The sequence below is a fragment of the Chenopodium album genome, chromosome 24 (assembly GCF_948465745.1).
Source record: "Chenopodium album chromosome 24, dcCheAlbu1.1, whole genome shotgun sequence".
Lineage (NCBI taxonomy): Eukaryota > Viridiplantae > Streptophyta > Magnoliopsida > Caryophyllales > Amaranthaceae > Chenopodium > Chenopodium album.
The window spans coordinates 25,009,523-25,023,226 of NC_137857.1; the positions used below are offsets into that span (position 1 = coordinate 25,009,523).

At 32.7% G+C, this 13,704-nt stretch overlaps 1 protein-coding gene across 1 annotated transcript; it reads right to left on the reverse strand.

Annotated features, from left to right (window-relative positions):
* Nucleotides 1-8,075: 8,075 nt before the first annotated feature.
* LOC145610690 (putative WRKY transcription factor 14) lies at nucleotides 8,076-13,295 on the reverse strand. The gene is made up of 3 exons (XM_081665990.1): nucleotides 12,625-13,295; nucleotides 11,701-11,841; nucleotides 8,076-8,697 (listed from the first exon to the last, which is right to left on the reverse strand). Exons 1-3 carry the CDS (start codon nucleotides 13,293-13,295, stop codon nucleotides 8,076-8,078), a joined length of 1,434 nt encoding a protein of 477 aa, XP_081522116.1.
* Between the last annotated feature and the right edge of the window lie 409 nt (nucleotides 13,296-13,704).

A 13,704-nucleotide genomic window follows, 5' to 3' on the forward strand; every position in this document is an offset into this window, starting at 1 on the left:
GTTGGTTGATTATTAATGCACAAATAACTCTATTATTGGCGATCCCTTTGAATTAAAATCATATTAGCTAAACCAAAATATTAATTATCTTATTAGGCGTGATTTCAAGTACCAAAACCTGCAGAAAAGGCGTGATCAAGCAATAACAATAATATACATCAAGCAACAATAATATTATATAGACACAACAAAATCATCATCGTCACAATCTCAAAGTATAATAATAATAGCAAGATCCTAGGCATGATACTAACATGATTAATAACAAATCCTAGCAAGTGGTTGGCTAAGCCGTAACGCTGGCATACACATGAACTTTCTTTTTGACTTTCTCGTTTTGGAGGAGATCAATTCTTAACTGTAGGCAGGCACCCTATCGCTCGATCCTAGGGAAATGAAAACATTTGGTATCTTAGACTTTGCCACGCTGGCATACTTTATCTATTCGAATTGTTCGAAAAGCAACCCCGGTGATTACCTTGAGGGGTTCCGAATTCGTGTTCTTCTTCTATCTGTTTTTCTACACGCGTACCTCTTGCTTCTGTGTTATTCTATTTGCGCCTGTTTTTTGCTTCTGTCGGGAAAGGCTGCTCCAAAGCTTACAGCATCTGGGTTGCACCACTTCTCAACAGATCTTGAGATCGACAAGGGCTAGGTCGAAGACCAACTTCTGATTTGTTTGTCGGATTGACCAATTGAATTGCAAAATAACTAACGATAGACCGGCCAAAAGCTTCTAATAAGCGACTACGTACCTTTAAGGTGAAAGGTCGTAATGCCAGAGGAAGTGTGGTCAGAAGATGAGGTCGAAGATGGCTAGCTTTCTTGCTTGCTTTCCATCTGGACAAGGCAGACTTGCCGCACTAAACATTAAAAATTAAAGCTTTATCCCTAACATGATACTAACATGATATAAGAAATAGGAAGCAACCAAAACATGATATTAGAAAACAATAAAGACATCCTAAGATAATACTAGGAATATTAATTAAATCTAAGCATGCTTTCTATATCAAAAGAATAACTAAGAAGTAATCTAATTACTTACTTTGTTGCCTCGTATCTCTTTCTATTAAAAGAATACACACGTTATTAAATTTCAATAAAACAATAAATCAAATAATTAATTTAGATAATTGAAATAAAGATTTGGGACCAAACCCAAAAAAATTATCTACCTTTCACGTCTAGGGCGAAGGCAACTTCGAGCTTGGCTAACTGTGTCTAAGTCTCGTTATGGACGTATGATGGTTTGAAAAGGCTAGATTTAGAAATCAAGAGAGATTAAGCTTTGCTTAAGGAGAGAATAAAGATGGTGATTGTTGGTGAATTGAAAACGGGGAATAACGCCCCTAGTTATAGAGAAAATCGTTCGGAAACGATCAGAAAAGATCGAATTCCACTCGGAGTATTAATGCTCCCATTGCGGCGCGACAGAGCTATCGCGATGCGACAGGCCTGTCGCGGCGCGATGGGCTTGTCGCCACGCAATGATGCTGTATGATAAAAGTTGTTGTACGGAGTCCTTTATCCAATATATTGGGTAATTAAAGTCCATTTTTATCAATAATTAAAATCATATTTATCCTTGTTTTATTCCAAATAAAATATTTTCCTCTTTTTTAAATCAAATAAAAATATACGAGTAATTATTAATCCTATTTACTTTAGAACTTAAAATAAACTTCTAGATTATTCTAGAAAATTAAGTTAAATCCTAATGACTTTAGGAATAATAATTAATGGGCCCTCCACTTGATCATTGGCCATAACTTCCTCATTATTCATCGGAATTAGGCTTATAATATATCATTGGAAAGCTCTTTTTGAACCCCATCCAACTACACTATTATCGGACTCATATCATGTACCAAACTAAACTAGATTTGGACGTTTATTCATAAACTAGGTACGAAAAGAAATATTTTCGAAAACAGAAAGAAATTTTTTTATTAAAAACAGGGAGAATCACGAGACTCTTTCACATTTCACCTCATTCGATAATCAATGAAGTGAAAGATATTCATCATTGGGTTTGGTTTTTGGAGAGACACAATCAGGTGTCTACAACGGTAAAAAACATGAGATTAGTGATTTAGATGTAGCAACGCGTATAGTAGAGGGATGAGGTGAGATGAGGTGGAAAATATGGGTTTTAGAGCTCCAATGCTCCCAAAAATAGGGAAGGGAGAGGGTACTTAAGTGACAAATGTCACTCATTAGATCGCGATTAGGTTATTCGAAATTTCCTACGAGGCGAACCTAAATACAATGTTAAAACTCCAATGCATATGCAAAAATGCCCAATTAACCACAGGTATACAATTCAAGAATCTTTCAAGTTTCATGTACTCATCTCAATCAAATATGAATCACTCAAATCGATAAATAACTAAGAATCCACCCCACTGGAGTCGCCAAATTGTAGGCGTCATTCGAAGTGCACCTACTTAAGCATGTGGTGAATATGCTTGTGTAGACACTTGTTTGTATCTCCCCAAAAACCAAACCCAGTGATGAATATCTTTTACATCTTTGATTATCAAGTAAGGTGAAATATTGAAGAGTCTCGTGAATTTCTCCTTTTGTAATCCCTTTTCTAACAAATGTTTTAATCCAAAAGCATTCATTTCGTGTCCTATTTATAAAAATCGTCTAATCTAGTTTATTTTGCTCCATAATCTGTGTACAATAATTGAGTAATTAGATGGGTCTTCAAATAGCTTTCCAACGATATATTATAAGCCCAAATCTGAGTTATAACGAGAAAGTTGTGACAAAAATACTAAATTGGGCCTAACCGAGCTTTATATGCGGACCTAATGATTATGTGGAGGGTCTATTAACCTTATTTCAATTCCTAAACCAATTAAGATTTATTATGAGTTTCTAGAAGTCTCTAGAAGGATTTAATTTAACCTTTTCGAAAGATAAAGATCAAAGAGTTTGTAATTGAATAAAATCCTCTATTTGAGAATCCTAATTCTGTTTAAATTTAAAGACGTTCAAAGACTGTCAGATATTATTTTCGTGCTTCATATTTTTTATCAAAAAATTAGATAGTTGGATAGCCCTTGAAATTATCTTTCCAATTATAAATTATAATCCTGATTCCGAGATATAACAAAAAAATTTGATTGAAATACCAAACTCTATCCAAAACTGACACTCTTTCACTATTTCGACCATATTATTTAATCTACAAAAGATTTAATTTGATTCTAATTGGTTTGGAAAGTAGACTTCAAGATTTTTCAAACGACGTATTATTTATCTTATTCCGATTTTTGGATCACACTACAAGAAAACGCGCTTTTTCCGATGGATTACTTCCGATGGCCACCTAAAACCGTCGGAAATTACGTAATTTCCGATGATTTTAAAAGCCGTCGGAAATTTCCGATGGTTTTTAAAAAATTCCGATGGATCAAGCCATTGGAAATTTCCGATGGCCTTAAAAAGAATCGGAAATCGTATTTCCGATGGCTTTTCCGATGGCTTAAGCCATAGGAAATTTCCGATGGATTTAAAAACCATCGGAAAATATAAAATTTCCGATGGTTTTAAAAGCCATAGGAAATTTCCTGGCCCAAAACCGTCGGAAAATACAAAGTTTCCGATGGTTTTAAAAGCCATCATAAATTTCCGATGATTTGTGTGAAATAAACCATTGGAAATTAATTTAATTAAAAAAATAAGTGGGGAAAACCCTAATTGTATATTACCCTTTTACCAGCCGCCCTCTACTATTTCTTTTTCATTTCACCTCTTATATTCTCACTCCTTCCCTCCTCTCCTCTCCTCTCCTATCTCTATTCTAGTTCTCTGATTTTTTTTCCTCATTTTCCCTTCTTCTCCTTCCTCCCATCCTCTTTCTCTCTTCTCATCCTCTTTCATTCTTCAATCGATGCACCGTTGTAGGTCGTCGCACCACCGTAGCTTTTTTTATTAATGATTTTAAACAAATTCAAGGTTTTTAAGGCCAAATTCGACCATGAAAACTCTAGATCGGTTGAATTTTGCCTCATAAAACCAAATTCGAGGTGACATTCAAAGGTATGGCATTTTTAAGGTAATTTCGGGATGAATTCATGGTCGAATTAAAGGTATGGGTTTTTTTCTTTTAAGTTCTTTCTTCTAATGATATTATCTTAAGTTTGTAATTTTTAGAGTTGATGGGCGTGAATTTGGGGTGGTTGTTACGCTAGGTCAATTTAACGTGGGATTAATTAGCGTGAGGGTGGGCGGGGTGGGTCACATTCAAGGTGGGTTTGTGTGGTGGGTTACATTATTCAAGGTCGGTTAATGTGGTAGAGGTGGCAGTAGAGGGTTTTCGTGGTAGTGGAGAGGGAGAGGGTGGTGCGTGGTGTGGATGGCTGGTTGTTGATTTTTTTTTTAATAAACCTAACTATAGTTAATTTTGATTTAAATTTTATTGTTAGGGTTAACGTGGTGGTTTACAGTGGGCAGGGTTAGGCAGTTTTGTGTCGTGGGCAACAAATTTGGGTTTGATGATGGCGGTTGAGGAGGTGGTTTAGGGTGGAGGGGGAAGGGTGGCTTATTATTTTTTTTATTTTTTCCAGTTGTAATTTCCGATGGCCTGGCCGTCGGAAATTCCCGACGGTTTATTTGATCATCGGAATATTCCGATGTTTGGCCATCGGAAGTTTCCGATGGAATTTAGGCCATCGAAATCCAAAATTTTTCTGATGGCCATAAAAAACCATCTAAAAACTATTTTCCGATGGCATTTCCATCGGAAAAGTGCAAATTTCCGACGAAGGAATTTCCGACAACTATTTTCCGATGGAAAACCATCGGAAATCAGTTTTCTGACGATTTTTGAACAATTTTCGATGGATTTAGGATTTAGGCCATCGGAAATAGGCTTTTTTCTTGTAGTGTCAAAAGTTATGATAAAAACAAATTCTGCAAAAACCGTAGTACATCGCGCCGCAATATTCCTATCGCGCTGCGATGAAAGGAGTTTTATTTCGATTTGATTTCTGACTCTTTTCTTATCGTTCGACCTTCTTGTTTCCTATATGTAAAGGTCGTATCACCCTGTTTTCAATCATCAACAAGCTTGATAACCAACAATCACCATCTAATCCCTTCTCTAACCTAGAAGCTTATTCTTTCTTTCTCTCTTGATTTTCTAAACCATTTCCTAAACACACACCATTTGTCCTTTGTGAGACACTAATACAACCTAGCCAAGCTCGAAGTTGCCTTCTCCCTAGACGTAAAAGGTTGATAATTATGAGGGTTTGGTCCCAAATTTATATAATTATTATATAAATTAATTGTTTAAATTAATATTTTATTAAAGTTTACTAACGTATGTATTATTTTAATAGAAAGAAGTACGAGACTTCAAAGTGAGTAATGCAATTGCTTTATTCTTTTATAAAGCATGCTTAGATTATATTCATTCCTAGTATCATGTTATGATGCTTTTATTAGCTTTCGAGTATAATTTTTAGGCTAAAGCTTTGATCTTTATTATTTAGTGATCTGATATGGTAGCTTAGGATTTGTTATTAATTATGTTAGTATCATGCCTAGGATCTTGCTTATATTATTCTTTAATGAGATTATGATTATTATGATGATTATGATTGATGTGTCAATTTATATGTTGCTTGATTATTCATGATATTATTGTTATTGCTTGATCACCCTTATTTTGCAAGATTAAAGGAAATTTGTACTTGAAATCACGCTTAATAAGATAATTAATAATTTTAATTATTAATAATTAATAATAGATTTATTTGTGCATTAATGATCAACCAACGTATATTAAATATGCTTAGGTTGGATTTATTGTATGTATGTTGATCGGAAAGTGCACATGAATATGATAAGAATAAAGTAGAGGCCTTTGTAAGGCAAATTCAATCTCTTTTAGGTTGGATTTGCTCGTACCTACTGCTTCTTCAATTCTACCCCTGCTGCTGCTTCTTCAATTGTTCCCCTGCTGCTGCTTCTTCAGTATACCAGCCACATGCTATCATCAAAAGACTGATCCTGGACAAGGAACAAATTTGTGAAGACAAAATGAGCCTCATGCAAATTGCAAATACAGAAACAGTAAGCTTCAAATCATGGACACACAACACCATCAATCACACATACACAATTTCACCAAAACCTCCCGGCCTGTTTTACTACGCAAAACAGATCAACTAATCAAACCCTTGTGCAATTTAAACAACATGCAATCAACATCCAACAACAACACTAGCTTAATCCAACAACAAACAACAACAAAGCAACAAATTTAACACAAAAAACACAAGAAATCGACATCATTAATTTGTTCAAATAAACCCCAAAAATACGAAAACCCTGGGTCGCAAATAACATCAACAAATGGGCAAAAAATTCAAAATTTATATCAAAGTAACAACATAATCCATGAGTAATTGAGCTTGCCTCAAAAAAATGGCGGCTTTTGGTGACGTTTTCCCCAGAATCGAGCCCAACCTTACTCGTGTTCTTCGAATGACGCAGCTGAATTTCCAGAAATTGAAAGAAAAAAGGGGGAATAAAGAATAAGAAAGGGAAAAAAAATAGGGTGACCCGCGCTTTTTTTTAATCGGGTGGGGCCCACTTTCATTTAACCAAGGTATTGAATTCTTTAACCAAAGGTACTGAATTCTTAGGCTGAATTATTTTTTTGGCCGAAATGCGGTACTCATTACCCAAAAGCAAAGCAAAAAAAATTCAGTACTAAAAGTGAAAAAAGGAAAAAATTAAGTACCTGAATTTGTGCTTAATTATCGAGTTTGATTTTTTGGAGATATTTTTAGATGTCTACCCGTATCTTATTATGTTTACCCCTACGGCCCTACAGATATTTATCCTAGAGAGTATGCGACCGTGAAACTATGGAAACTATACGCTATACCTCATCGTGCATTGCATGTATGATATACGAAATGAACCAACAGTAAATCCAGTGATGATGTCGCATCAAAACTGTACATTCTGACAACAATTACTTATTTAAACTGTAGAAACCTTCTGTTTCTCCGCTTTCTGTCCCATCTTTCAATGACTTCCATAAAGGAATCTCTTGGGCTTCCAAGTGATTGAGTGGTGGGGTTTTTCATTTATTTTTTTATACACTTGCTAATTTTATTTTATTTGATGCGTATCATTTAATGGCTTAATATTTTCTTTTTTAAATTTTTAATTGGTTGCCAACTGAAGTTAGTTTTGTCATAGTGATTAAGAAATTCTTAAAGAAGTCAACTCATAGCTTCCATAATTGCTTCTTATATTCTTTATCTTTAATTTTTTTGTCCTAGAAGTGGGTAGTTGGCTTTTGGAACTGTTAATTAGAATTTAAATTTAATAAAAGTGGTACTTCGTATTTCAAATTTATCCATAGCCGTATGATATCTGCTTTTTAGTCCCCATTTTTCTACATCTTATCTAGTTACTATAATGATGTAACTACACAAATCAATTAAAAGTGAAAAAAAGAAGCATTTACCTGAGTATTTTTTGCTTTGAAAGAGAGATAAGAACTATGAGTTCTATTTAATATAATCAGGTCTCACAAAGTGAGTTGTATAAGATAGATAATGCATAATAAAAACTTCGTGTCAAAAAATAAATATATATAAATTAAAGGTTGGCATATTTTATAAAAGATACTTAAGTTTTACAGATGAAGTATCAATCAATTTTCGAAAAGAATAAATGCAATATATGTTTACGAGTTAATAAGATTAAAAAACCATCATACACATATATTCTATATACAAATTTATCGTAACTCGTAAGTAGTTGTATAAAATTGTTCAAGACCATGACAATTTCACCACTTTACATAAAAAATGGTCAACTATAATGGCACCAATTTGTATAAAAGGCCCATTTTACGGTTTTACCCATTCAAATGAATAATCCTAAATCATCTTTATTTCTCTAGCTTATATTATAACCACCATTAGTTGATATACAAATTCTATTGAACCAAAATGTGCATAATGATACTTCAAATACAAAAAATTGTATGTATGACTATATATAATTAATCAAAATAGTATCATCAAACATCACCTCTTAAACTTTTCTTGGTCCAAAGATAATGTTGTATGATCATTATTTTCTTCATTTGTAGGTGTGGTGTTGGTATTTGTTGCCCAATCAAAAAGACCACTAAAAGACTCAAACCCTTTGCACCCTTGAGTACCAAATATCTCTAGAGGATCATCACTCTCAAACTCAACTAAATCGGCGAAAAAATCTTGATCACCTTGTTGGTCACGGCCATTACTAGTCTTTGGTTCCGGCAAGATAAGTGGACGATAACTTTCAATTATTTCGTCCACTTTGTTACTATCTAGCCGGTCATCGTAGAGTTTGACCTCTTCTTCTTTGACCGTAGACAAATTTGTTGTCGCGGTTGTTGAAGCATTTTCATTCTCTTCCTTGATGAGTATGTTACGAAATTTGTTGTTGCTTGGTTTTAGTGAGGGTGGTGATGATGCCTTGGAAGAGGTTTTCGAGGCCGGTTGAGATGACCTAGTTGAGCCTGCTAGAGCGTTTCTTTGAGTTGGCCAAGGATGATTGTGTTCGGATGTGTATGTTATGACTAACATATTGGGATCTGTTCGACTTCGTTCTACTTGTTTTCTTGCTGAACATCCTTTTGAACTACTACATCTATAATAGCCCCTGTCAAAATTCCAACAAGAAAATCATGTCAAAAAATGAATAATGCATATTGTTAAGACATACACGACTTGATTACTAGCTAATTAGCTTAATTGGTTAAAATTTTAAAGGGTGGTAAGTTGATAACCATAACTTAGGATTTACTAGTTATTCATTTTTATCATCTAATTTGTCTTTCATGCAATCATGCCTTTCTAAAGCATGCATATATACTTAGCTAGCTAGTTAAGGTATTAAATACTTTATCACTTCACATGCTACGTACGCTTTATATTTAATTACAATTTATAAATTAAGGGGAATTTGAACATGTGATTGATTGTATAAGTATACAAGCTCTTTCTATTTTATTAATATTTAATTGATAAAATGTTTGGTGTAATATCTATGTATTACTCAGTTTTTATTAGTTAGTTATTATTAAAATGAAGAGTCATAATACAGGCATACAGCTATACAAGGATCTTAGAATCATAATTTTTTAACAAATTTTTTTTTTTTAAAAAAAGGAATGATACTAAAAAACAAAAAAAAAAGCTCTCTTAGCACTATTGAAATTTTACTAAATTAGAGACAACATTATTCAACTAAAGTGCGACTATAGTTAGGAGCAAAATTTTCACGTGTGAATTTCTACTTTTAGGGGGGAAATAAAGCTCTTTTTGCAAAGGTCTAGCTTGGACGTTTTAGAGGAGTACTTTTTTTGCGGTTATAGTAAATCTTATGGTTTTATTATACTCTATATAATACCCATTTTCATATTTGACAACGAGTATTTCATATTAGCCTTGTTTGGTAAATGGCTTTTCATTGGCTTTTTTATTGGCTTTTGGCTTTTGGCTTTTTCATTTGGTCAAACATCCAAAATTCGTGTTTGGTAAATGGCTTTTTCAGTTAGCTGAAAAGCTGGCTTTTAAGCAAAAATGAAAAAGCTACTTGGAGTAGCTTTTGGCTTTCTAAGTTACTAATAACATTCAACAACCAATTTTACCAAACATGTTTACATACTAATAAAAAGTCAAACAACCAACAAAAAAGCCGATACAAACAACCAGTCAAACCAGCCAATCAAACCAGCCAACAGCCAACAGCCAACAGCCAATTGCCAAACAAGGCCAATTGTGAAACAAATATAATGTTCTTTTTAAGTTGTCATATCTCTTTATTTCACTATTCATCACATCATCTCTAGATTTCTCTCTCCGTCTAGGAAGCCATATAAAGACATTTGTTGCATATTATATGAAACATAAGCAGTAATTATCATGATCGTAATAATTATCTATCTCCATTCACAAAAAAAGTTCTACTCCGATCTGACCTAATGTTCTTCCTGTTTAGAATTTTTAAACTATTTACAACTTAAGATAATACTCAAAATTTGTTTTCAATACAAACATACGAAAAACATGATAGGTTTGATTCGTCTTAATGATTACTTTTAGAATATAAAACTTATATAGTAATTAACTAATTATTATTAACATGAAATTAGAGATATTAACAATAAAATGTACAAGTGGATTTAAGAGGAACTTAAAGGATCAGTGGCTGTACTAATTGATGTTAGTAGCCTAATATTTCATCTAGAGCTTTCAAAATATTTAAATATATAGAATCACTTCATCTACAAATTATCTTTTTCAGTAAATTAGCATTCTTAATGTATATGACCAATTAGTTAAAACCTACGGAGTATTTTATCTGACGCTATTTATTTCATAGTTTTCTTCAATTAATTGTATAGTCAAATTAGTTTTGATTTATGCTCAATTCTCTTTCACCTTAAAAAAAATACTTTTTATTAAGTATAAATCTCAGTTCAACAAAAATAAATTCATTTCAATTTAAAATAATTTCATTTCAATTAAAATAATTTTAGCATAATAAAATACGGAGTAAGTAATTTTAAAGAAAAAATATAATAGAGAATCAGTATAATTATTTTTAGTTCAGTAAAATTAATATTAGCTCATTAACAATAATTTAACTTATGTAAAAATAATTTCAGTTCAGCTTACAATAAGGTTAAGAGAATAGCTTCTTACAATTTTTCTTCAATAATTTTACGCAATCAAAATAATAATTTGACTTCTGTAAAAATAATTTGAGTTTGGCTTACAATAAGGTTAAGAGAATAGATGCTTCCAATTTTTCTTCAATAGTTTTACGCAATCAAAACACAAATATCTCAACATTTAATCATCAATTTACAATACACTTGTATTAGAATGGTTTGCGTATCGAATACAGCATTTTGAGTAATAAATACTTACATACAAGTCAACCTTGGTTATAGCTAAGAAATATTTTAGCTTAATAGCATGGTACCTATAAGGCTATAATTGGTAGGTTCTTATGCTTTTACCTCATTTAGTAAAATATTGGTCTTACATTAAAGAATGAAGATATTTCTTATGCCATTAAATATCTCTATTTACAAAGAAGTACGATTATTTGTTCAATCACCAAGTTGAGTACTAAGAAAGTTGAGTACTAAAACAAAAGGCACGCATTCTAGATTTTAACGTAAACCTTGAGAAATAAGAAGTGTATGTGTCTCCTTTAGATTTATTTGACATCTATACTTAAAGACACACAATACTAATGGAACGTATCAATAATTGATTTAAAGTAGCAATGAACTTATGCTATAGGGTACGTAACCCCTAAAAAAAGGTTTGTATGTACTCAATCAAATAAGAATCGTTTTTTCTATTCTTGTATTGAAAACCACAAAATAAAATCGGTACCAATTCAACTAAATTAAAGTTGCTCAATACTGCTACTCTGTAACAAATAATTGTATATGTACATACATAGTAATTTGACCAAATTCTGGTTATAATAATGATCTTAAATCTACTTCGTATAAGATTGTGATTAATTATAGACTTATAGTATGAAATTTAAAGTAGTATTAGTAGGAAATGCATGTGAAACTAATTAAATTCAGTTTATAATATAAAAAAGTTTAACAAATTAGAGAAATAGATAATTTACCTAGGATAAGGAGAACCTTTGATGGGTTTTTGACCATATTTTCTCCATGCCCAAAGATCAGAAGGTACCACTTCTCCTGTTTGCCTGCTGTTTGCAGCTGCTGGTGCTGGAATACACACCACTTTCTTAGCCTGTATTTTCCTGTTCATATATGTTATCAGTATTTATATCATTTATTCTGTACACAACTATATACAAATACGATCGAGTATTCGATTACATTAGCTTTAATTTAATCTTTTTAACTTAATAACTCCCTTTTATTTTTGAAAAATTAGTTAAATTACATTCAAAAAGTTTATTATACTGAATTTAATTCATTTTTTTTTTCTTCAGAATATTCTAACGTTTGAGACAAAATGACTTTATTATAATTTGTGTAATTCTCCTTTGGTATTATGGCTACATTTGGGAGTGTTCAGAGTTTAATTTGATTTTATAAAAATGTGTGCATAACTAATTTTAGCAGTGTTAATGTTTACATCTCTGACACCGAATTGATAGTGCACTAGTACATGACTACATGATATGCCACTTGATGATTGTAAGTAAAATAGGTTGTACTGTTCTTCAATTTAGGTTACTAGTTGGGGAGCTGAGGCATATAGTGATATAGCTAAGCTAGTAGACATCGACAAAAAATAAAAAAGCCCAATCATACGGAGTAGAGTAGGAGCAGGGTTGATAATACTACCTTCGTTTTTAAAAGCTCTTACAATTAGGACGGTGCTTAATTATCCTCTTAAAATAAAGTCAAATAAGATAAGTGAATACATAATTAATTTTTGAATTTCTTAATGAAATTTACTTTCATATAATTACATAGAATTTAACCTACCAATAAGAACACACAAATTAAAATTACTTTAATAACAAAAAATTTTGATAAAATTAATTAAATAAAATTAAGATAATCAATCTAACCTTCTTTTGATACCATGATTTCGCGAGGACGGGATCTGCAACTGCTGTACTACGGCTGTGGTTGTAGAGCCATCAACAAACACACCCTTAGGGCCGCTACTACAGCTAGCATTATTCATGCTTATCATTTGGTTAGACATGAATCCGTAACCCGCCGCAGCAGCCGCCTTTACAACCTTAGGCGAGGCTGCTGCTGCTGCAGGTAGTAAGGGAAGTTTACCATCACTATTATTATTGTTACTGCTACTGCAGTTATTACCGTTATTATCAATAGCTTTATGACTAGTATTATTATTATTACTATCTGGTAAGATCTGAACCATATTATTAGAAGAGAATATATTACATAAACCGTTGTTGATAATACCCGGTGTTTGCGACGGTCCCATAACTTGTTGCACTAGTCCGTCTGCGCCACTAGCTAACCGTCCACCAACTTGACCCCCTTCATCGAGGAAAGTAGTCGAGGACGTAGATATAGCATCGATGTTGCGGAGTAGGGTGTCCGCAGGGAATGAATAAGCATCATTCCTTATTAACTGGTACGAGTCTTGATTCGATAAACCAAATCGATCACTTGTGATTGCGGTTGCAGTTGTGTTGTTGTCGATTATGCCGGTACCTCCGCTAGCTCGAACTATATCAGCTAGATCCCCTAAATAGTTGTCCATTTCTCCACAAAAATAAATTACTAACACACATAAACTTAAGATGAATAAGCTTAATGTTAAGTAGAAAAAATGAGAGCAAAAAAGAAAAAGATGAGAGCAAAAGAGAAAAGGGGAGAGAGAGAAGTGCGCTGACTTTTGGTAAGAAACAGCTCAAATAGTGCACGCAAACCGGGTGATCTAGCTAGAGAGAGAAAGAATTTTTAAAAAAGTAAGATAATCAAAAATTAATAATTGGGTTAGATTATCAGTTGGTTGATTTATCACGAAGCATCAAATTGGGTCAAATATGTGCAACTAGTTAAATATTTTAATTTGTTGCTGCTTCCCTCTTGTATCCTTGCAACCTCATCATCATCAAAGTTTAAAGATGATAATATGAAAAGACCCTTATAATAATACCTGTGTCATT